The sequence below is a fragment of the Nycticebus coucang genome, chromosome 7, assembly GCF_027406575.1.
Source record: "Nycticebus coucang isolate mNycCou1 chromosome 7, mNycCou1.pri, whole genome shotgun sequence".
NCBI lineage: Eukaryota > Metazoa > Chordata > Mammalia > Primates > Lorisidae > Nycticebus > Nycticebus coucang.
In genome coordinates, this window is record NC_069786.1 from 129,651,750 (window position 1) to 129,676,438 (window position 24,689).

At 40.6% G+C, this 24,689-nt stretch overlaps 1 protein-coding gene and 1 pseudogene across 5 annotated transcripts in view; one reads left to right on the top strand and one right to left on the bottom strand.

Annotated features, from left to right (window-relative positions):
* GIGYF2 (GRB10 interacting GYF protein 2) overlaps positions 1–24,689 on the top strand; it is a 136,688-nt gene that overhangs the window by 102,546 nt on the left and 9,453 nt on the right. For all 5 annotated transcript variants that reach the window (XM_053598312.1, XM_053598316.1, XM_053598315.1 and 2 more), the window contains exons 22-27: positions 1,426–1,584; positions 8,576–8,812; positions 14,219–14,341; positions 21,787–21,996; positions 22,115–22,317; positions 23,426–23,580. In XM_053598312.1, coding sequence (XP_053454287.1) covers positions 1,426–1,584; positions 8,576–8,812; positions 14,219–14,341; positions 21,787–21,996; positions 22,115–22,317; positions 23,426–23,580 — 1,087 coding nt within the window. The remainder of the gene's footprint in view (positions 1–1,425; positions 1,585–8,575; positions 8,813–14,218; positions 14,342–21,786; positions 21,997–22,114; positions 22,318–23,425; positions 23,581–24,689) is intronic.
* Positions 19,862–21,400, bottom strand: LOC128590850 (C-terminal-binding protein 2-like; annotated as a pseudogene).

Genomic DNA, 24,689 nt, shown 5'->3' on the forward strand with positions numbered 1-24,689 from the left:
ACATCCTCCCCGATAACACTTGTTATTTTCTGGGTTTTTGTTGTTTATTTCTGATAATGGCCTTTCCAATGGGTATGAAGTGGTATCTCACTGTGGGTTGTTCCAGTGTTTCAATATTACATAAGAGTGTTTAAATGAAAATCCTCACAGGCTTTGCTTAAGTATTTGTAACCATTGAGGTTTAACATTTTTCCTGGTTTTTTTTTTTGCTATTTGTAATTCTGTTTTGAGAGTTCACTGTTTATTTGGCTAATTTTTCTATTGGGGTTTTCGTAGACTCCATTTGAGAGAATCCACTCTCTAATAACCCCAAGATCTAGACTTTACCATACATTTTCTACTTGTTGGCTCCAAGAGGTGCTCTGTGAAAAACACAATAGTCCATGCTGAGCTGAGATTAGAACCACTATTTCTTAGAGTCACACTGTACATCAGCATGTAAATGCTCCAACGAGTATTATAGTAAAGATACCTGTTTAGGGCGGCGCCTGTGGCTCAGTCGGTAAGGCGCCGGCCCCATATACCGAGGGTGGCGGGTTCAGGCCCGGCCCCAGCCAAACTGCAACCAAAAAATAGCCGGGCGTTGTGGTGGGCGCCTGTAGTCCCAGCTACTCGGGAGGCTGAGGCAAGAAAATCGCTTAAGCCCAGGAGTTGGAGGTTGCTGTGAGCTGTGTGAGGCCACGGCACTCTACCGAGGGCCATAAAATGAAACTCTGTCTCTAAAAAAAAAAAAAAAAAGATACCTGTTTAATTCTCTGTTGCTCAGTGTTCCCTAAATGATTTTGATAATGGGACCCCTTTCTTTGTACTGCTTAATTTCATTGGGACTTTTGTTCTTCAGAACATGTCCTGGGACACACGAACAACTTTACTCTCAATACTTCTTACTGGGAGAAATTATCTCACCATGAGGTGAAGGAGCTAGGTTGATTTGACCTTTCTAGGTTCCCAGTTGATTAAAAAATAGGGACTATATTAACCAGTGTGATGAAAATGTGTCAGACTGTTTATAAAACCAATGTATGGTGGCCCATGATCGCATTCATGTACACAGCTATGATTTAAAATTAATAAAAAAATAAAAAATAAAAGAAATAGGGACTAGCAGTACCAACGGAGAAACCAAAGCCAGAGTTCTAAAGTAGCTCTTTCTAGGTTAATCCATAAATGATATAGCTAATATAGAAAACAGAATGGTCTTCACAGTGCATTACAATTTACTAAGATTTTAAATACAATTTTCTTTTTATTATTAATGTACTCACTTCCTTAACTTTTTACTCCAGATCCTAATCGTATAATTTTTGTATTTACTGTTAACAGAGTCTTAAGACAATCTAACCTGTCCCTATTCAGGTTACAACATAATATATTGATCGATCGACCCAGAGATGAGCTTATACATCCTTCCTTTTATTTCTTTAGGAAGAGGCTTTGCGACGCCAGAGGGAGCAAGAAATTGCATTAAGGCGACAGCGTGAAGAGGAAGAAAGACAGCAGCAAGAAGAAGCTCTTAGAAGACTGGAGGAGAGGAGAAGAGAAGAAGAAGAAAGGCGGAAGCAGGAAGAACTGTTACGCAAACAGGTGACTAGATGGTCTATTCCTCTAAAGACTCCTTTGAAACTAGTGATTGGTGATTATTGCTATTAATATTAGAAAATATTAGGACATTAAGATAGCCCATCTACAACCTTTTCAGGTTGCTGAACATTACCAAAAGTAATTTGGTAATTAACTGACTTTTATTACTTGTAAGTTTCTCCAAATGGAAACCTGTTTTCTAGGAGGAAAAATAAAATTTGTCTTATTTTTCTGCTTTTGACTGAGCTATACCATGAAAAATGTTGGAAAATGTGAGTTCCAAACCTCCCACACATAACAGTACAATAAATTCCCATAAATTTCCCAGCTTCAAGAATCACTAATGGGTTGGATGTGGTGGCTCACACCTGTATCCTAGCACTTTGGGAGGCCATGGCAGGATCACTTGAGGTTAAGAGTTAAAAGACCAGCCCAGGCAGCATAGACTCCCTGTTTCTACCCCCCAAATTAGCTGAGCATATTGGCAAGTGCATTTAGTCCCATCTGCTTGGGAGACTGAGCCAAGAGAATTGCTTGAACTGGGAAATTAGAGGTAGTGGTGAACTATTATGATGCCACTGCACTCTAGTCTGGGTGACAGAGCAAGAGTCTGTCTTACTAAAAAAACAACCCTCCACCCCCCCAAACCCACAACAGCAGCAAAACTAATGTAGTACTTTGTAATTAATGTATGGTGTGCAATGAGGATCTGGTTTCATTCTTCTGTGTATGGATATCCTGTTTCCCAGAACCACGTATTGAAGATACTATCCCTTCCCATAGTGTGGTCTTGGCATCTCTGTCAAAAATCAGTTGACCATAAACGTGTGAGTTTATTTCTGGGATTTCTATTCTCTTTTCCCTTTCTTGACATTATTTATTTCTATGAATTTTATACTTTTAGCTCTTAATTTTAGATACAGGTTTTTTTCCATTTTAATACATGTCCTTTGTTAGAGAATTATTTTACATGTATTTTGCCCCAGGCTACGGCTTGTAGATTTATTTTCATGGTGGCATCTTTTGATGAGGAGAGACTTTCATTTTGATGAAATCCTGTGAAGTTTTTCCTTTTATTAAAAGTGTTTTTTTGGGCAGTGCCTGTGGCTCAAAGGAGTAGGGCGCTAGCCCCATATGCCAGAGGTGGCGGGTTCAAACCCAGCCCTGGCCAAAAAACTGCAAAAAAAAAAAGTGTTTTTTAATTTCCCCTCTATAAGAAATCTTTGCCCATCTATAGATCATAAAAATATCTCTTATATATTTTTGAAAGCCTTATGCTTTTAGTTTGTTCACAAGTAAGTTTGAGTTATGTTTTGTGTATATTATGAGGAGTGGGTTGCTTGAGCACCAGGTTTTGCAATCTTTGCTTTCTCCATTGAATTTCTTGGGTGTTTTGTCAAAATCTGTTGTATATAATTCTTTTTCTGGACTTTTCTCTTTTGTTCAATTGATTAGTTTGCCTATCCTTACCCAAGTATGCACTGACTTTGTTACTGTAGTATTGTAGTGTGTCTTGAAGTCAGTAGGTATGTCTTCAGCTGTTCTTTTGTTAGACTGATCAGCTATCTTAGATCTTTTGCCTTTCTATTAAAATTTAGAATTGGCTGGGTGTTGTGACTGATGTCTGTAAAATCCAGCAGCTTCAGGAGGCTAAGGTGGGAGGATTACTTGAGCCTAGGAATTGAGGCTGCAGTGAGCTATGATTATATCACTGTATTCTAGTCCAGGTGACAAAGTGACACTCTGTCTCTTAAAACTAAAATAAAATAAAATTTTTTTTTAAGAATTATCTTGTTTTTATATAAATAAAAACCTACTGTAATTATAACTTGGATTGTGTTGAATCTGTACATTGGGGAAAATTTACATGTAAGATGTACTGAGTCTGCCAAAGAACATGGTATATCTTTCTCTTTATTTATATTTTCTTCACCTTTTGTTAGTACAATTCTGTTATTATTGTAAAAGTCATACATATCTTTTATTAAACTTATTGAGTATTTTACTTTTTATGCTTACAATAAATTAATAAAATTTATTCTTCAGTTGTTCCTATATAGAAATGCAATGGGTTTTCTTTTTCTTTTTTTTTTTTTTTATTGGGGTTTTCTTTTTCTTTTCTTTTCTTTTTTTTTTTTTTGAGATGGAGTCTCACTTTGCCCTTAGTAGAGTACTGTGACATCATAGCTCATAGCAACCTCAAACTCTGTGGGCTTCAGCAATCCTCTAGCCTTCACCTCCTGAGTAGCTGAGACTATAGGTACTCGCCACGATGCCCAGCTGTTTTTAGAGACAGGGTCTCCCTCTTGCTCAGGCTGGTCTCGAACTCCTGAGCTTAAGCACTATACTTGTCTTGGCCTCCCGGCGTGTTAGGATTGCACACGTGAGCCACCTCGCCCAGCCTTGGGTTTTCATATATAGATCTTAAATCCTGAGAACTTGTGAAATTCACTTATTATTTCTAATGGTATTTTTGTTGATTTCTTAGGATTTTCTATGGATTCTCATTGATGAATAGGATCAATTTAAATTGTTCCTTTCCAGTCTTGGATAGAATTGGTTGAAGTGGACGATGAACAACTTATTTCCCAGTTTTAGGGAGAAAATTGTTCAGTATTTCACCATTAAATATGTTGAAAGTTTTTTGTAAGTACCTATTGCCTGAGTGAGGAAGTTTCTATTTCTAGTTTGCTGAACGTTTTTCCATGAATAGAGAGAATTTGTAAAATGCTTTGTATTTACTGTTGATGATTTAAGTTTTCTTATTTAATCTGTTTATATGGTGAATTGTATTAGCTGTGTTTTTTGAATGTTAACTTTGTATTCCTGAATTAACATTCTACATGATGCTATGTTAAACTAATTAGTTACTATTTTGTTAAGAATATTTGCATCTGTCTTCTTGAGGGATATTTGCCAATTGTTTTCTTCTAATGTATTTGTTACTTTGGTTTTATGTTTAAGTTAGTCTCTTGAGACAAATTTCAAAGTGATATTTCTTTCACTATTTTCTGAAAGCATTTATATAAGATTTATATTATTAAATATTTCTTCAGTAAATACAGGCATACCTTGTTTTATTGTGCTTTGCTTTATTGCACTTCACAGGTGTTTCATTGTTTACAAATTAAAGGTTTGTGGCGACCTTGTCTATTGGCCAATAGCTTGTGTTCACTTTGTGTCTCTTTCAGATTTTGCTAATACTCACAATATTTTAATCTTTGTTTATTATATCTCCTATGGAAATCCATGATCAGTAATCTTCAATGTCACTATGATGTAATTGTTCTGGGCGCACCATGAACTGTGCCTACATAAGACAGTGAGCTTAATCCATACGTGTTGTATGTACTCTTACTGCCCTACGGACCCTTCTGGCTCCCTCTTCTTAGGTCTCCCTATTACCTAAGACACAAAAAATAGTGAAATTAGGCCAGTTAATAAACCTACAGTCACCTTCAAGTGCAAGGAAGAATCGACATTTCTCACTTTAAATAACAAACTAGAAATGATTTGTTTGTTTTCTATCTTTTTTTTTTTTTTTTTTTTGAGGTAGAGTCTCACTTTATCGCCCTCAGTTGAGTGCCATGGCATTACAGCTCACAGCAACCTCCAGCTCTTGAGCTTAAGCAATCGAGTAGCTGGGTGGGACCACAGATGTCCGCCATAATGCCCGGCTATTTTTGTTGCAGTTTGGCCGGGGCAGGGTTTGAATCCACCATCGTTGGTATATGGGGCCAGCCAAACTAGAAATGATGAAGCTTAGTAAGGAAGACATGTCAAAAGCTGAGATAGGCCAGAAACTAGGCCTCATGTACCAAATATTTAGCCAAGTTGCAAATGCAAAGGAAATTCAAAGTGCTACTCTAATAAATACATGAATTGTAAGAAAGTGAAATAGTGGCTTGGCACTTGTAGCTCAGCAGCTAGGGCACCAGCCACATATATCGGAGCTGTCGGGTTCAAATCCAGCCTGAGCCTACCAAACAACAATGACAACTACAACCAAAAAATAGCCGGGGGTTGTGGCCGGCGCTTATATAGTCCCAGCTACTTGGGAGGCTGAGGTAAGAGAATCGCTTAAGCCCAAGAGTTTGAGGTTGCTGTGAGCTGTGGCGCCATGGCACTCTACACAGGGTGACAGTTTGAGACTATCTCAACAAAAAAAATAGTGAAATAGGCTGGATGCCAGTGGCTCACATCTGTAATCCTAGCACTTTGGGAGGCTGAGGCGGGAGGATTACTTGAGGTTAGGTGTTTGAGAGCAGCCTGAGCAATATAGCAAGACCCTGTCTCTATAAAGTATAGAAAAATTTGCTGTGTGTGGTGGTGCATACCTGTAGTCCCAGCTATTTGGAAGGCTGAGACAAGGGGATCATTTGAGTTTAGGAATTTGAGGTTGTAGTAAGGTATGACAATGCCACCGCACCATAACCTGAGCAATAGAACAAGCCTCAGACTTAGTGGTCTCAGTGGAAGATCAAACCTCCACATTCCCTTAAGCTAAAGCCTAATCTAGAGTAAGGTCCTAATTCTTCTCAATTTTATGAAGGCTGAGAGAGGTGAGGAAGTTGCAGAAGAAAGAGGTTGTTATATGAGGTCTGAGGAAAGAAGCTATCTCTATAATATAAAAATTCAAGATGGTGTAGCAAGTGCTGTTAATGGAAGCTGTAGTATGTTATCCAGAAGCTCTAGCTAAGATGATTGATGAAGGTGGCTACACTAAAGAATATTTACAGTGTAGATGAAATAGCCTAATATTGGAACAAGATGCCATCTAGGACTTCTGTAGGTGGAGAGCTGTCAATGCCTGGCTTCAAAGGATAGACTTGACACTCTTGTTAGGGGCTAACTCAGCTGTTATCTTTCATTTCAAGCCAATGTTTATGTACCATTCTTAGAATTATAGAGCCCTTAAGAATTTACTAAATCTATTCTGTGCTCTTTTGGAATAACAAAGCCCAGATGTCAGTACATCTGTTTACAGTGTGGTTTACTGAATATTTTAAGCCTGCTATTGAGACCTACTGCTCAGAAAAAAAGATTCCTTTCAAAATTATTACTTCTGATTGACAGTGCACCTGATCACACAAGGTCTGATGGAGATGTACAAGAAAATTAATGTTTTTATGCCTACCAACACAGCATCCATTCTGCAGCCAATGGATCAAGGAGTAAATCAAGGAGTAATTTCTACTTTTTTTTTTTGAGACAGGGTCTCTTGCTCTGTTGCCCCGACTAGAGTGCAGTAGCGTCATCATAGCTCACTGCAACCTCAAACTCCTGGGCTCAAGCAACCCTCCCATCTCAGCCTCCGAAAATGCTGGGATTACAGGTGTGAGCCATTGTGCCTGGCAGTAAAGTATTTTTTAAATAAGGTATATACATTGCTTTTTTTTTTTTTAAAGACATAATGCTATTGTATAGGTAATAGACCACAGGTGTTATAAACATAACTTTATATTGTCCTAGAAAACCAAGAAATTTGTGTGACTTGCATTATTGCAGTGGTCTGGGACTGTATCTCCAAGTTGTACTTGTATTTGACAGAGTTCATCATTGAAACCATTTGGTCCTAGAACTTTCTTTGTGGAAAGGCTTTTTATTAAGTTCAATTTTTGTGTGTTATATGGCTACTCAGGTTTTTTGTTTTGTCTGTTGTGTCATCAGTGTTTGTAATCTGTTGCTTGTCTTTTTTAGAAGCAGCCACACCTTTCCTCTAACCTCATAGTTATAGTCAAAACGTAAAATTTTAAATCTGTGATATGGTAGCAGGCTCTGTCTACAAGGAAGAAGCCTGAAAGGAGTGACTGTTAGATAGGTAGAAACAGGAGGTGCTACGAGTCGACTAGGAACTAATAAAGAGATGAGGACAAGGGGTAGTTGGGCATAATCAAAAGGCAGAGGTGCAGTTGACTTCATAAGGGCTAGGGAAGTTCTCTTAGAGGAGCCGACATCTGACCTATGTTTGGAAAATGAAGGGGGAAATGTGTCATCTGGTAAGATAGGGTTGAGGCTCAGCAGCAAAGGTGAGGGGGAAACTAGAATTCTGGAGGGCACAATGAAACAGTTTTGTGGGAAGAAAGCAGAAGGTAAATGAGCTCAAATGAGGGAAATAGTAGTAGGTGGTGAAGGCTTGGTCAGAGAGAGGTGTTCCCAAGGACCTGTGGGCCTATGGCCACAATGAGCAAACACCAGGGATGCAATTAAGTAATCTTGTAAAGTTGCTTTGGTTCCAGAGCTGGCTAATGCTTTTGTGGTAATCAGTATTCTTGGTAGCTCTTAGCACTCAGGACCCTGAAAAGCTTGTTTGTATTTTCCAGGATACTTTCTTGCAGTTAGTGGTGAGCTACTTGGAGATCAGGACTTTTGCTACAGATGTTTAAAGTGGCAGTCATATAATTAATTAAAATTGTGTTCTAGGGTGCAGTGGCATGTGCCTGTAGCCCCAGGTACCAGGAAGGCAGTATAGTAAGACCCTATCTCTTTAAAAAAAATATGTCCTGGAAGCGTGCCTTTGTGGGCTATTGTAATTATATTTTAAAAGAAAACTTAGTTCTACATTTTGTCATCATAAATAGTTCCTGCTTTCTCTTTTATTTTTGACATTCAGCAGACAACTTCGAATGTGATTCAGATTCTTTTCCTCCAAGTATTTTTTATTTTATTTTATTTTATTTTTTTGAGACAGAGCTTTGAGCTGTCACCCTGGGTAGAGTGCCATGGCATCACAGCTCATAGCAACCTCCAACTCTTGGGCACAAGCAATTCTCTTGTCTCAGCCTCCCAAGCAGCGGGGACTGCAGGCGCTTGCCACAATGCCAAGCTATTTTTTGGTTGTAGTTGTCATTGTTGTTTGGCAGCCCCAGACTGGATCCGAACCCGCCAGCTCCAGTGTATGTGGCTGGCGCTCTAGCTGCTGAGCTATAGGCGCTGAGCCCGCCCAAGTAATATTAACACAATTTTCCTCTCTTTAATTTTTCCTTCTGGAAAGGAAGAGGAGGCTGCAAAATGGGCCCGGGAAGAAGAAGAAGCCCAGCGTCGATTAGAGGAAAACCGGCTGCGAATGGAAGAGGAGGCAGCTAGACTTCGGCATGAGGAAGAGGAACGGAAGAGGAAGGAGCTGGAGCTTCAGCGCCAGAAGGAGTTAATGCGCCAGAGGCAGCAGCAGCAAGAGGCTCTCCGGAGGTTGCAGCAGCAGCAGCAGCAACAGCAGCTGGCGCAGATGAAGGTAAAGCCCAGACATCAGCCATAAAAGCCCAGGCACCGCTCACTGGCTTTTTTGGTTAGGTAGATGCTGGCAATATCAGTAGTAGTTGAGCTGTATATTTTTTTTATTAAATATTACTGGTTAGATTTTTTCATTATCAATAAAATACATGATGCACATATTTTGTGTTAGACATTTAAACAAGAGAGATGTAAACACAAGAGGATAGAGTGTGAGCTACAAGGCAGGCTAAGCATGTAAATCTATTTGGTTCATAAATTTAATGTGACTCAGTGAACTGCCGAGACAAAGGTAAATGAGACAAGGCAGTTGACCACAGAGAGCTCACAGAGAAACATTTAGATGTATAAATGGAACTAGAATAGTGGGCTTAAAACGCAGATGGCTATAGGGGCTTGTTGAAAATTACAGTAAGAGGTGATGTATGTGAAGAATTGTTTTGAGAGGATTCAAAGCATTATTTGAAAAAAGAAGAAAATGAAAACTGGGAACCTAATAATGGGTATGCTGGTGGCAGTCAGAATGAATAGGAAGGGCCAGCAGGAGAGAACTGGCCCAACAGCAATCAGCAATACTGAGTAACTGTCCACAGGTAAGGAGTGTAGGCATTCTCGCTTTGTTACCTGGCCTAGAGTGCCATGGCCTCAGCCTAGCTCATGGCACCCTCAAGCATTCCTCCTGCTTCAGCCTCTCAAGTAGCTGGGACTGCAGGCGTGAGCCATAATACCTGGCTAATTGTGTTTTTTTTGTTTTTTTTTTTCTTAGTAGAAAAGTCCTCGCTGTTGCTCAGACTGGTCTGGAACTCTTGAGCTCAAGCAGTCCACAGCCTTGGCCTCTCAGAGTGCTAGGATTACAGGCATGAACCACCATACCTGGCCTTTCACCTTTATTTTTGAAAGATAGCTTTAGTGGACGATGAATTTATAGTTGTCAGTTGTTTGCTTTTTTTCCTTTGAGGATTTTATTTTGTTTTTTTAAGAGATGGAATCTGTTCTGTTACCCAGCTGGGTACAATTATAGTTCACTGCAGCCTTGAACTCCTGGGCTTGAGTGAGCCTCCTGCCTTAGCCTTCCAAGTACTGGGTCTGCAGGCATGTGCCACTATGCTAAGCCACATTTTTCTTACTTGTTTAGAGGTGAGGTTTTGCTATGGTGCCCAAGCTGGACTCAAACTCCTGGCCACCTTGTCCTTTTAAAGTGCTGAAAGGTGCTGAGATTACAGGCACTAGCCATAGGTTGTGGGCCTTTTGAGGACTTTGGCCTCCATTTTTTCTAATGGAGTCTATTGGGAGTCAGCTGTTAATTTTTGTGGGTTTCCCTTGTAAGTATTTCCCTGGTAAGCCATTTTGAAGATTTTTCTCCTTGATTTTTTTGTCTTTTAGCATTTCTACTACAATATGTTTGTGGATCTCTTTGTATTTAATCAGAGTTCAGGGAGCTTCCCATATGTGTAGGTCAGTGTTTTTCTATAAATTTGGGAAGTTTCATACATCATGTCTTCTGCTGGTTTCTCTGTTTCTTTTTTGGGCACTGGAGGTAAGTGTGTTGATGAACTTAAGGGCATCTCTATTTCTGTAAGGCTCTCTTCAGTTTTCTTTTTTCCCCTCTCTGTTCTTTGTGTAATCTCTATTGATGTATACATTTCCCATTTCTTTCTTTTGCCATTCTTTCAGTATGCCATTTCAGTTATATTGTTGTGCACCTCTAGTGAGTTTTTATTTCTATTGTACTTTTTAACTCCAGAATTTCCTTTTGTTGCTTTTTAAAATAATTTTTATCTCTTTGTTGATATTATTTGTTTGGTGACATTGTCATCGTACCTTCCTTAATTATTTTAATTATGGCTTCTTTAGTTCTCTGAATATAAAACTTTGAAATCTGGCTTGGCACCTATGGCTCAAGCGGCTAAGGCACCAGTCACGTATACCTGAGCTGGCAGGTTCGAATCCAGCCTGGGGCCCGCCAAACAACAATCATGGCTGCAACCAAAAAATAGCTAGGTGTTGTGGTGGGCGCCTGGAGTCCGAGCTACTTGGGAGGCTGAGGCAGGAGAATCGCTTGAGCCCAGGAGTTTGAGGTTGCTGTGAGCTGTGATGCCATGGCACTCTACCCAGGGGGACAGCTTGAGGCTCTGTCTCAAAAAAAAAAAAAAATACTTTGAAATCTCAGTTAATTCTAATGTTTCCCACAGGCAATTTCTTTCCTGTTTCCCCTCCTCCCCCCAGTATATGGGTCATACTCTTCCTGTTTCTTGGCATGTCTCATAATTTTTTATTGGAAATTGGGCTTTTTTGATAATGTAGTAGTTGTGGGTCCTGGTCCTCCCCACCCCCCCCCAGCTCACTGTTATTATTTGTTTATTTGTTTTTGTAATTAGATAGGTTGTTTTAGTGAAGTTAAACCATCTTATCCTCCTCCCACAGTATGAACCCTTAGCTCTTGGTCCTCTGGGGATGTAGCATTAAGTGTGCCCCTAGTCACTCTGGGGTGACAGTGTTTTGACAGAGACCTCTTTGTCTTTTCCCGTCTTCATCTGTTAAGCTCTGCCTATTATTAGCTGATTGCTCTGTTCTTATATGGGCCCTGGGCTATACATCCACAGACTGATCCAATCAAATTCGGGCTTTTTTGAAGAGGTAATTCCTGGGGCCTGTGTATTTGTCCTGACTCTATGAGGATTCCTTCCAACTATCCCTTTCACTAGTTCTTTCAGAAGAAGAGCCTACAGTTTAGGCTATATCTCCTGTGAACCTTTCATTTTCCTCCCAGTTGCCTTTTACCCTATCCTCTGCTTTTTTTGGGGGGGGAGGGGGGAGACAGAGTCTCACTTGGTCACCCTGGTGTCATAGTTTACAGCAACCACAAACTCTTGGGCTCAAAGGATCTTCTTACCTCAGCCTCCCAAGTACCTGGGACTACAGGCACCTGCCACCATGCATGGCTAGTTTTTCTGTTTTTAGTAGACGGCGTCTTACTCTTGCTCAGAGTGGCCTTGGCCTCTCAGAGTGCTAGTAGGATTACAGGCGTGAGCCACCGTGCCCAGCCTCCACTGCTTTTGAAAACATTCTTAGGCTTGATCTCCTTATTCTCCCATGTCTGGAGCCAATGAAATCAGTTCCTTTGGGAAGAGATCTGGAGGAGGTAGCCGGGACCAAAATGAGAAACTCTTTTAATGTACTTTTTCCAGGAAGAAATTCTGCCTATTGGTGGCTGTGGGGAGGGGGTGTTCTGGGTCTTGCTTGCCCCAGTCTACAGTGCAGTTTCTGTCTCACTGAGCTCGTAGTAGGGGGGGAGAGAGTGGTATCACTACCTCTTCCTATTCTTACTGAATTTTAGCAGATTTTCGTGAGTTTCTTCATTTGCTGTGTGCTCTTAGGAGGATTTTAAGAGGCTTTAAATGGCACTTTAAAATAGTTTTTCTGGGAGGCAGGTCTACTGATTATTTATGTTGTTATGCTGACAGAGGAATGTAATTGTTTTTTTAAACCAAAAATAGTGTTGAAAAGAAAAGTAGCAGTATCAAGGGAGAAAAAGAAGAGTACTTTTTTTAAATCATTGAAGAGTGTTAGGCATTCAGTGGTCACAGAATGTGCCATGTTTGCTGATTTGGGAAAAGGTTGTTCTAGTCATTATGATTGACACACTAGATCTGAGAGGACAGTATAGGATAAAATGTCACGAGGCAGTGTTGCAGGAGCCACAGGATATTATTTCCTGTGTACAAAAAAGACAAGGAAATTGATAGCTATCTGTAGCATCTGTCTGTTATGTGAAGAAGACTTAGGTGTGGTTGGCAAGGACATCGGAGACCCATGAAATAGTATTTATTTTGTGTGTGTATGTTCTCATAGAGTGTGTGTGTGTAATATGGGTATGTGCCTGTATATGCATATACATATAGAGAGAGACAGGAAGTGGGGGGAGAATGAATATAAGGTTGGCTCAGCAATGGGAAGAATCTCAGAGGTGCCTGAGGGAAATTTCTGGAGACAGTGCATCTCTTCCTTTGTTCACTGAGGTTCTGCTGAAGAGGGCTGAGGACTCTTTCCTGGTTACAGTGAGATAACACGTCCACTGGGATTTTACACAGTATCAGTGGTTATTGGCTGCATCAGGGTTGAAGAAATATGCCCCCCCTGTGGATCTTCTGATTGATTAGGTGTGGTGGGCCATCTACATTTTTGTAGGTCCCCTCAGGTGATGTTACCAGGTTTGAGATCTGTTACCTTCTTGGGAAAGGGTTGGTTTTTGTTTAATTTTACCTACCTAGCTCTCCCTCTGTTTACCCCACACCTTTCTCTGTTATCGTCTCTCTGTACCCCTCCCCCACCCAGCACAGCTACAGTTTGAGAGAAATGCCCTTTTTTGTCCTATTGGACAGAAAGTGTTAAGGATCGATTATGCTTAGTAATTTCAAGGGCATTCATTTGGAGAGCTATTTGGCAATATCAGTGACAATTTAAACTGTTTTGTACTTTTTATCTATCCTGTCAGTTTTACTTATAGAGATTTTGATATTAGATCCATTCTTTTAGGGTACTGTTTGTTTTGATCTATGCTCATGTGTTTTCATTGAACATATTTTAAGTCTAGTTAAGTTAGATTTTTTTTGTTGTGTGTGTGTGAGTCATTAGATGCCTCAAAATTGAAATATATCCTGATGAATAGGAGCAAGAGATTCTCTGAGATCTAATAACCAGGCTCTGGAATCTTTTTTTTTTTTTTTTTGTGGTTTTTGGCCAGGGCTGGGTTTGAACCCGCCACCTCCGGCATATGGGACCGGCGCCCCACTCCTTGAGCCACAGGTGCCACCCCAGGCTCTGGAATCTTTAAAGTGTGTAGGACACAGATATTTATACTCTATTTTAGGGGGTATGAAAATGGAAATTAAAACGGCTTAATGTTCATGACTGGAAGCTATAGCCTGGTAACTTGCAGTGAATCTTTTTCATAAAAGACTGAGTGAGAGCTATGCTGGCATCTCCCAGTAGGTCCTCTCTCAGCTTTCCCTTCAGAAATGTCCTTCACTCTTTCGCTGGACAGTAGCATATTATCCTTTGTTACCTTCTTGAGGATTAAGAATCCTCAAGCCAATTTAGTGATTCTTTTTACGCCTTTCTCTTTATGGCTGTATATGTCAGTGCTAGATGTGAAAAATGGATGATCACATATAAGTGTATGGGTATATTTTGAGTTTCTTTAAAATAAACTTAGGGATGGAGCAGTGATAAAAACCTAAGCAAAAGAAGTAAACCAACTAAGAGACCAGCATGTAAAAGGAATGAAGATTTGAATTGAATGTTACAAGTGGAGTTGAGAGAAACCTGGCTATACGTAATGCATTATTGCCTCTTCGTTTCCTGTCCATACTTCCTCATGAACTCTTCTACTCCCTTTTTTTGTTAGCTTCCCTCTTCTTCAACATGGGGCCAGCAGTCCAATGCAACAGCATGTCAGTCTCAGGCCACACTATCGCTGGCTGAAATTCAAAAACTGGAAGAAGAACGGGAACGGCAGCTTCGAGAAGAGGTAAATTTTTAAAATAAAAGTGGTCCAGTTGAACAGTGTTCTAGAATATTTACTGTGCATTAGTGGTTACTGAAAATAGTTACTGTTAGAATTGATGTGTGTCTGAATCGGATGTTCATTATTAAACTCTTTAGCTCATAATTTGGTCACCTTAGCAAAGATGAATGATCTAATAGAAATAACATTAAGATTAGATAACATAAATATTAGTTTCCTTAAACATTTTGCTGGCCAAGCTTTGAAGAATAGCTAATAAAGTTCATGAGTTCAAAATTGTGGGTGAGTTTTACTCAAATATCCTTTTGTAAACATTATATTTAGAATACAGGATATATGTTTCTCTAAACATATTGGGTTCCCTGAGTAGCCTACAAAAGCTTAAAATATGATAGAAATAAAGTACCTCTTCATGTAAGTCTATATCCTGTAGTTCACCGTAGGGTAAGAAGGGTAAAAAAGTGAAAAAGGCTGGGTGCAGTGGCTCATGTCTATAATCCTAGCACTCTGGGAGGCCGAGGCGGGCAGATTCCTTGAGCTCGGGAGTTTGAGACTAGTCTGAGCAAGAGCGAGAACCCATCTCTACTAAATACAGAAAAATTAGCTGAGTGTTGTGGTGGGTACCTGTAGTTTCAGCTGCTTGGGAGGCTAAGGCAAGAAGATTGATCCCCTCCCCCTCAACCCCCTTTTGAGACAGAGTCTCACTTTGTCACTCTGGGTAGAGTGCCATGGCATCATAGCTCACAGCAACCTCAAACTCTTGGGCTTGGGTAATCCATTTGCCTCAGCCTTTCAAGTCGCTAGGACTATAAGCATGTGCCACCATACCCAATTAGTTTTTCTATTTTTAGTAGAGATGGGTCTCACTGTTGCTCAGTCCACCCATCAGCCTCCTACAATGTTAGAATTACAGGTGTGAGCCATCATGCCCAGCCAGGAGGATCCCTTGTACCCAGGAATCTAAGGTTGCTGTGAGTTAGGCTGACACCATGGCACTCTAGCCTGGACAACAAAGTGAGAGACTCTGTTTTAAAAAAAAACCAAAGTGAAAAGGGGGATGAGAAGAACATGCCTTAAATTAAGTGCCTTATTTATTTATTTTTGAGACAGAGTCTCACTTTGTCACCTCAGTAGAGTGCTGTGGCATCCCAGCTCACAGCAACCTCAAACTCTTGGAGAAAGAATTGCTTAAGCCTCCCAAGTAACTGGGACTATAGCGCCCACCACAACGCCTGGCTGTTTTTTGGTTGTAAGCTGTCATTGCTGTTTGGCAGGCCTGGGGTGGTCTTGAACCTGCCACCTTCAGTGTATGTGGCTGGCGCCCTAGCCACTGAGCTATAGGCGCCGAGCCAAAGTGCCTCATTTAGTCATTTATTTAACACATACTTACTGAGTGCCTACTCAGCTATTGTCTGGGGTTATAGGGGAATCCAAAACAGACAAAATTCTCTGCATTCATGAAGGTTGCCCTCTAGTTGAGGAGAGATAGCATATTAGAGGGTGATGAGTGCCAGAGAGAAAAATACATGGGAACCAAGGGTTGGTGAGAATGTTGGTGATGGTTTGAGTGATTGTCTAGTTTTAGGTAGTATGGTCTGGGCAGTCCTCTCTGAAAAGGTGACGTAATATGTATAGTAAAGCCTTAAAGAACATGCTATATGTGGATATGATTTGAGGGAGAGCTGTCAGTTTGTTTGATAATGTAAGTTGTCATTTTTGTATCTGGGTTGTGTGGTTCACTGAAATGAGAAGTCTGTGGACACACAGAGAGAAATGTTCGGAATTATCTATACAGATTTGTCATGTAGTGTGCTTGTTGTCATCCAGTAGGTTAAAATGTTTCTTTGCCTTGAAAATTAACTTATTTCTTGCCTTCATTTTGCAAAAAGATTTCTTCTGAATGAAAAATAATTGGCTGAATGCGGAAACTCACTCTGTTATCCTAGCAATCTGATTGCTCGAGCTCAGGAGTTCAAGACCACCCTGAGCAAGAGTGAGACCCCTGTCCCTACTAAAAGTAGAAAAATTAGCTACGTATAGTGGCAGGTACTTATAGTCCTGGCTACTTGGGAGGATGAGGCAAGAGAATCGCTTGAGCCTCAGAGTTTGAGGTTGCTGGGTAGTCTGTCACCATGGCAAACAGGGTCCCAGAGTAAGACTCTGCCTCAGGGAAAAAAAATGGTGGTAATCATCTTTTTGTTTACCAGAAGTTAATATTTCATTTGATTTATTTTCTTTGAACCTTTTGAGTCTTCTTGTACCCTTCAAAGGCATAACATGCCACATTTTTTTATCCCAGGATGCATGCCTTTCTTGGACCCTGAAACCTGTTCCAGTCTGGATACTCTTGGCTTGCTTCATAGCTATCCTGTTTTTCTTGAATTCTTGTCATTTGCATGTTTTTTCTTTTTATCTTTTTGATGGGGAATTTCCTCAATTTTATTTTTCAGTCCTATTGAGCTTTTAAAAATACTATTTTTGGCTTTTGGAAAGTGATTCGCAATTGTTCCGTTTGTGGTCTGAATTTGCTAATGATTCCATTAACTCCTGAGAATAAGCTAATGATTACAATAACTCCTGGGAATTTGCTTAATGATTCCATTAACTCCTGAGAATTTGCTAATGATTCCATTAACTCCTGAGGAAAGAATTGTACAGGGTGTCCATAAAGTTCTTACGCAATTTGAAATAGTTTGACTTTAATCATGGACCTATGGCTTCACTAGAAGAGAATAGAAAACTGTGTTCTTTGGTTGAACTAAAATCTGCCGCTGCTGTCCAAAGAAGTTTTAGAACTCATTACAAGAAGGAAGGACAAATTTAAAGAAACAGGCTCTGTCAATGATACGCCATGGTCTGGTAGGCCACGTATTAGTGAAGGAACTGTAGCATCTGTAGAAGAAACCATTCAGGCAAATCCAAGAAAGTCATTAAGACAGGAATCCCTAGAACTGAGGCTTCCAAATTCTGCTGTACAAGAAGATTCTGCGGGCAAGACTTCACATGAAAGCATATAAAATTCAAGTGCATCAAATGTTAGAAAGAGGATTATCATACACAGCTTTCTGTCACCAGTTCTTTGTTTCTTTTTGTTTTTTTTTTTTTTTTTTTAATGGATATTTATTTATTTATTGTGGGTTTTGGCCGGGGCTGGGTTTGAGCCCGCCACCTCCGGCATATGGGACTGGTGCCCTTCCCCTTTGAGCCACAGGTGCCGCCCTCTGTCATCAGTTCAATGAAAAACTTAGCAATGATGCATTTTTGAGTAATTTGATGATCTCCAATGAAGCAACATTCCTCATTAGTGGCAGAGTCAACAGGCATAATTGTCATATTTGGGGAACTGAAAATCCACATGAGTCTGTTGAACATGAAAGAGATTCTCCCAAAGTTAATGTGTAGTGTGTTTCGGGCAAAAATCAGTCATAGGACCCTTCTATTTTGAAGGGGGTGTTAATGGTGATAGCTATTTAGAAATGCTGCAAAATTATTTATTCCTTAGCTTGAAGAATTAGGACTGATACAGAATATAATGTTCCAACAAGATGATACTTCTTGTTGCATTGCTTTGCATGTTAGACAGTTTATTTTATTTTATTTTTTTTTTGTAGAGACAGTCTCACTTTATGGCCCTCGGTAGAGTGCCATGGCCTCACATAGCTCACAGCAACCTCCAACTCCTGGGCTTAAGCAATTCTCTTGCCTCAGCCTCCCAAGTACCTGGGACTACAGGCGCCCGCCACAACCCCCGGCTATTTTTTGGTTGCAGTTTGGCCAGGGCTGGGTTTGAACCCGCCACTCTCGGTATGTGGGGCCGGCGCCTTACTGACTGAGCCACAGGCGCCGCCCACAGTTCCTACATTAGAAATTCCCTAAGAGATGGATTGGAAAAGGTGGACCATTTTCCTGGCCTCCACATTTGCCAAATCTCCATTGAGTTTATGGGGACATGTGAAAGCTCATGTTCAACCAAGTCATCTTTAGAAAATTTGCAAGCTAGGATAACAGATGTGATTGCTGATAATACTGAAAATCAGCTTGAAAATGTTTCTGAGAACTACAGAATCGTATCACCCTTTGTATTGGTAATGTTGAAAATTAACAAGAGCAATAAATGTTTTTTATGGTTAAAAAAAAAAAAAATACTATTTTTGGAGATGGGGTCACCCAGGCTGGAGTACAGTGCAGTCATAGCTCACTGCAGCCTCAAATACCTGGGCCTCAAGTGATTCTCCTACTTCAGTCTCATAAAGTGCAAGGATTACAAGCATGAACAGTTATACCCAGTTACATTTTGTTTTTAAATTTTAATTACTTTTTATTGAAAACTGCACTGAATGCTAAATGTCCACCTTTACAATAAACAAATACAGTAATGGTAACTCACACTAAAACAAAACATACTTCTGATAGCCGTTATTTTTCTGTTTGGGACAGTTTTTTTTTGTTTGTTTGGTTTTTTTTTTTTTTTTTTTTTTTTTTTTGGCAGTTTTTAGCCGGGGCTGGGTTTGAACCTGCCACCTCCGACATACGGGGCTGGCGCCCTACCCCTTTGAGCCACAGGCATCACCCCAGTTTGGGACAATTTTAAAGTTTTTCTTTTGTCACAAAAACAGGAATGTACCTATACAAAGGCTCAAAATAGGCCATCTTTTTAAACAAAAAGGCAATGATTCACAAAAGACTATGAATAGAACATGTAACTAGTTGATACACATCTAATAGGATTTGTTAAAATATATCAAGTAAAGAGAAGACTTTATCAATGTCTAGAAAAGTGGGTTTGTTCACAATCTGACAAGTTACCATAAAAAAGTGTTTCCTGAGACATAAGGAAATGCAACATTATTCTTGAACATTTTAGTTCAAGACTTTCCACTCAATAAAGTAGCTGAGGATCTGAAACTGAGAAAATATATTTGAGTGCAAACAGCTTGTGAAACTTAATACCTTTTTTTTTTTTCATCATCAGCGGGTATTACTGACTGTATAACTAACTTGCCCGCTTACTGTGCAGTTCAGGTGTGAAAGAGACACTTCTTTCTACAGAAGCCTGTACTCTCTTCAGTCCTATGCCTGCAGATGTCTTAATATAGGCAGACAGTTTCTCCCTCTTCTGTAGTTTTAATCTTCCTGTTAGCAAAAAGAGGTAACCTGCCCCAGTAGACCAAAGTGACTAGAGTCACAGGATGGGGATTTCCTCTTAATTCTTATTTTGATGTTTGGAACTCCTGATTCAACATTCTAGAGCAGGGTGCTTGGGACCGCACAGATGAAAAACTTAAGACACAATAACAGAAGTTGGTTGTTAATAAATCACATCCTAGTCTTTGAGCGCTTCCTTAAGCAGACATCTTTAGTTTTATAGCTCTTGTGGTTTTAATACTGCAACATCAATGATGTATTATGTCCAAATCAGTTAAAAAGACCATCAAATTCCTTTTTTCTTGGTTCATCTAGTTTTCACTGTCTCTTGGTCCCAAGTTTATTTGAATGATTACCTTCCGGCCTCGGCATCCTCTGCTACTGCTTATTGGGGTGCTCTTTATTGTCCCCGTGTTTTGTGGGCTGTTTGGGAGAGAGCCCTTGGGAAGGGTGTGCCACTGTAGGGAGGCTGTGAGTCACAGGGATGCCTCTAGTGATCCTTTCCATGGCTATAGGCAGTCCTCCTGGAACCATGCCCAAGATGCCTGGTGGGTATCTGTATGTGGTACCATTGAGCTCAGGATGAATTGCTTGTTGGTCTATTACTGACCAAGGAGCTGACGTGGCAAAGAATTCCTTGTTCACACAGTTTTATAAACTTTCTGGGATGTGACCTGTGATTGCCCGGCCTATCTCCTTGGCAGCAGCTTCTCTCATCTTGAGGCCTGCTCACTGTACCAGGCCGTGTGGGGAGTACAGATGAGGTTTGGTGCATCCTTCGGTGGACCCTTAGCAAAGCTAAAGGGCTCCAGTTCATAAACGTCGAGGGCCGCCCCTTGTATCCTGCCCTCCTTGAGGGCCTGGGCTAAGGCTTTCTCATCCACCAGGCTGCCACGGGGACACATTCACAAGGAATGCTCCTTGCCTCATCTGCTTTATAGTAAAGTCATTGATGAGGTGGTGGTTATGTTCATTGAGATTGCAGTGCAAGGAGACACAGTCGCTCTGATTCAGCAGGGTGTAGACCCTCTGCATGCCTAGGGACTGCTCTATCCCATCCTGCAAGTAGGGGTCATAAAATATGCTGAATCTAAAGGCCTTGGCTTGAACAACAACTGCCTGTCCCATGCGACCAAAGCCCATGAGGCCCAGCATCTCCCTGAGGATGCGTGCTGCTCCTGAGGCACCTCTCAGATCTGTTCTACGCTCTTTATCCGCATGTCCTCCCCCAGCGCCTTGTACAGCCACATGTTTCTCTGGTGCAGGTTGAGAATGTGGCAGATGGTAGAATTGGCCATCTCTTCCACTGTTGCGGATGGGATATTGCATACGGTGATCCTGAGCTCGCCGGCAGCCTTGATGTCCATGTTGTCATAGCCACTGCCTATTCGCATGATCACTCTCAGGGCCTTGAACTTCTCCAGGTCCTCCCTGGTGAGGGTGATGGTGTGGTACATCATGGTGTCCATGGCCTCGTTTAACACCTTTTTGTGGCTCTCTTGAGTAGACTGGGCGTCATGGAAGGCCATGGTGGCCAGGTCCTTCGGGATCGGCATCTCCACTGTGCAGTCACAGCTGTCCAGCAGCACCACCAGGGGGCGGGGGTGCAAGGGGCCGTTCATGATCTGGGGGCAGATACAAGCAGGTCATGCACCACCTGAGCAAGCTGCAGCACCACTATCTCTTTGCACATTCTGTCCAAGTGGTGTCTCTTGACTTTGTGCTTATCCACAAGGGCCATTCTTTATGAAACTTTGCAACTCTCAGATTCAAATGGCAAAGCAGTCCCCTAAGAACCTAGGGGACCTCGCAGGAGTCTGCATGCATTATGCCACTATGAACCCAATATAAGTCTGTCTACAAGCTCTATAGTTCACATGGTGGGCTGTCTTTTTAAGGAATACAGCTTCATTGGTTCAAAACCATTTAAGGTGACAAAACCCTTGTCCCAGGTGACCAGCGTCCTCAGCAAAAGGCGTCCACCCTGGAGCTATTGGTGGCGGCTGTGTGTGGGTGGGTGGGGGATGGGGAGGCTGAAGAGGTTTCTCCCAGCATGGCATGGCTCCTGGTTCGGTCCCTAGCTCCTCAAGTGGAGGCACTGGCTCCTCCGGGCCACTTCTGAGCCACCTTAAAATGACACATGCCCCCAGTTACTTCTTTATTTGAAGCAAAAGAATGAAACCTGTCAAGTTAATTTTATGTAGCTACTATGTATTTGTATTCCATTTAGTGTGGACAGTTGGACATTTATAACTACTATCTAAAAACAGAAATCCTGAGTTAGCTTCTGTTCTTATGCACAGCAAAGGCGCCAGCAGAGGGAGTTGATGAAAGCTCTCCAGCAGCAGCAACAGCAGCAACAGCAGAAACTCTCAGGTTGGGGCAATGTCAGCAAGCCTGCAGGTACCACGAAATCTCTTCTGGAGATCCAGCAGGAGGAGGCCAGGCAGATGCAAAAGCAGCAGCAGCAGCAACAGCAGCACCAGCAACCAAACAGAGCCCGAAATAATACGGTGTGTTCATTTTCCTAAGCCATTAGTGTGTGAACTGGTGTTTTGTGATTTCTTCTGACTATGGTAGACTATCTTTTTAATTATAAATCATAATCATTTTTCTCTTTTTCTTTAACAGCATTCCAACCTGCACACCAGCATTGGGAATTCTGTTTGGGGCTCTATAAATACTGGTCCTCCTAACCAGTGGGCATCTGACCTAGTCAGTAGTATTTGGAGTAATGCTGACACTAAAAACTCTAACATGGGATTCTGGGATGATGCAGTGAAAGAGGTGGGACCTAGGAATTCAACAAATAAAAACAAAAATGCCAGTCTCAGGTAGGGCTCAACATGATCACACCTTGGTTGTACCTTGGTTGGTTGGTAGGCGGGGGTAGGGGAAATTGGATGTTGAGTGGGCAGGCAAAGGTAATTATTTAATTTTTGCTAATTGTTTTCATGTGTTCAGCACGTGTAGTCATTATTGCAGCTATTGCTTCCTCATAAAAACACATTTGTGTTATTTCTAGGGGTTCCTTCTGAGCACTTAATCCATTGCCTATCACAGGGAAACTTCTTAAAAATATTAGTATATGTTGTTATTAATGAATAATTCTATAAGGTATTTTCTAGACATCTTAGCATTTTTTCTAAATTTATATTTTTAAGTTATTTACACTATATTGAATGTTAGAAATGTCTCTGTAATGACCTTAAACCAATTTATTTTTATGTTACATTTCATTTTCATCTTTCTTTCTTCAGTACACCCCAATGTTGTTGAATGAGCATAGGTTTTGGTTTTAAATATGTATCAAATCCCAGTGCTACCACTTATTAGAACTGTGACCTTGGGAAGAGGGAACCTCTTTGAGCCTCAGTTCCCTCATCAGTAAAAAGAAGATGATAATAACAACTTCACGAGTGTACTTGTGAAGATTGAGTAAACATGAAGTAGTAAAGTGCCTGGCACATGGTAACTACTTAATAAATGGTAGTTTTGTCAGATTGTTTCTTCTTGATTGATGTATGTTATGAAAAGGACAATAAATACCTGTTAAATTATTGAGCATTTTTGCCAGGCACTATGTTTTGGGCCTTTCATGCAATAGCTTTATTACTTATGATAACTCAAAAAAGTTTTAATATTATTTTGCAGATGAAGAAACTGAGGCTTAGTAAAATTAAACAGCTAAGGACAGAAAAATTCCATCATTTTTTTCTAAATAGAAGCTCTATATTCACAAACTGGGGTACATTAACTGATACTAGATTTTAAGGGAATATCCAATCAACATATTTATTTCTTTCTTTCTTTTTTTGGAACCAATTATTGAACTACACAGCCACCCAGTGTTACAAAGATATTATCTATTTATGATGTTGCAGTATAATCATAGAGTAACAATTTCTGGGACTATAATACCTCCCTATTGTTTTGCTTTAGTAAATCCGTAGGTGTGTCTAACCGGCAGAATAAGAAAGTAGAAGAAGAAGAAAAGTTGCTGAAGCTCTTTCAGGGAGTAAATAAAGCCCAAGATGGATTTACCCAGTGGTGTGAACAGATGCTTCATGCCCTTAATACGGCAAATAACCTGGATGGTAAGAACTGGGAAGGGAAACCCAGCATGAGAAATGACAGAGCAGCACCCACAAAAAGGTTGGCAAATTAGAACAATGGGCCAAACCTCTGGAGATGAAATCTAAGGCAGTCAAGTTCTGCACCTGCCGTAAGAACCTGACTCTAATAGTATTATTTGTGAAGAGTCCTGTAATACTAAGCTCAAATAGGTTATTGGTGGTTGCCAAAAAAAGTAAATGCCATCTTAGGTTGCCTTAATGATACAGAGGACAGAGTAGGTCATAGTTCCATACTGCTCATTTTATGGGCGACATTGCCAGCTGTATCAAATACAAAGAAGGTGACTGTTATACCTGGTGTTAAAGGTCAACCTAGAGGCAAGAGATGACTGAGGAATGTGATGCCATTCCCCTCCTACTTTTGGGGTGGGGTGGGAATTATGAGAGAGCAATTAGACATTTTGTGTGGGATAAAACTAGGACCAATGTGTGGAAGTGAAATGGTTTCCGCACAATTTGAAGAAAAACTTGATCATAATTAGGTGTTTAGAAAGGGAACTGCTCTAGGTAGAAGTAAGTCTCCCCTACTATCCCTTAGTGTCTGAACAGACTGGTTAACACATTGCAGAAGGGACGCTCATAACTGATAAACTAAATTGAACTAATCTACCTCTGAGATCTTGTAAAAAGCCAAGAATCTGTTAAAAACAGAGCATTAAAGGAATTAAAAGAGTTCCCTTGCAGCATTGTAACAATATCTAATGGTCTAAAGTCTGTAGAGCAAACAATTATAATTAATGGTAATAGCTACCATCCATTAAGCACCTACCATGTGCTAGGCACTCTTCTTAGGGTTAACACATTATCCTAGCTATTCCATTTTTATAGTTATTTTTAAAGAGACCGTTACAAGGTGGGTAATATGCCCATATTATAAATTAGGAAACAGAGGCTCAGAATGGTTAAATAACTCATCAAGGTCACATAGCCAGCAAATTTCAGTGGCAGCTTTTAAATCTTTGTCTAACTCTGACACTCGTGCTTTTTCTCCTATGCCACATGGCTTGCATTTTCATTGATTTCTCTCTAAACATTTAATATCTCAGTGGATTAAAGTTCTAAGAGGATAT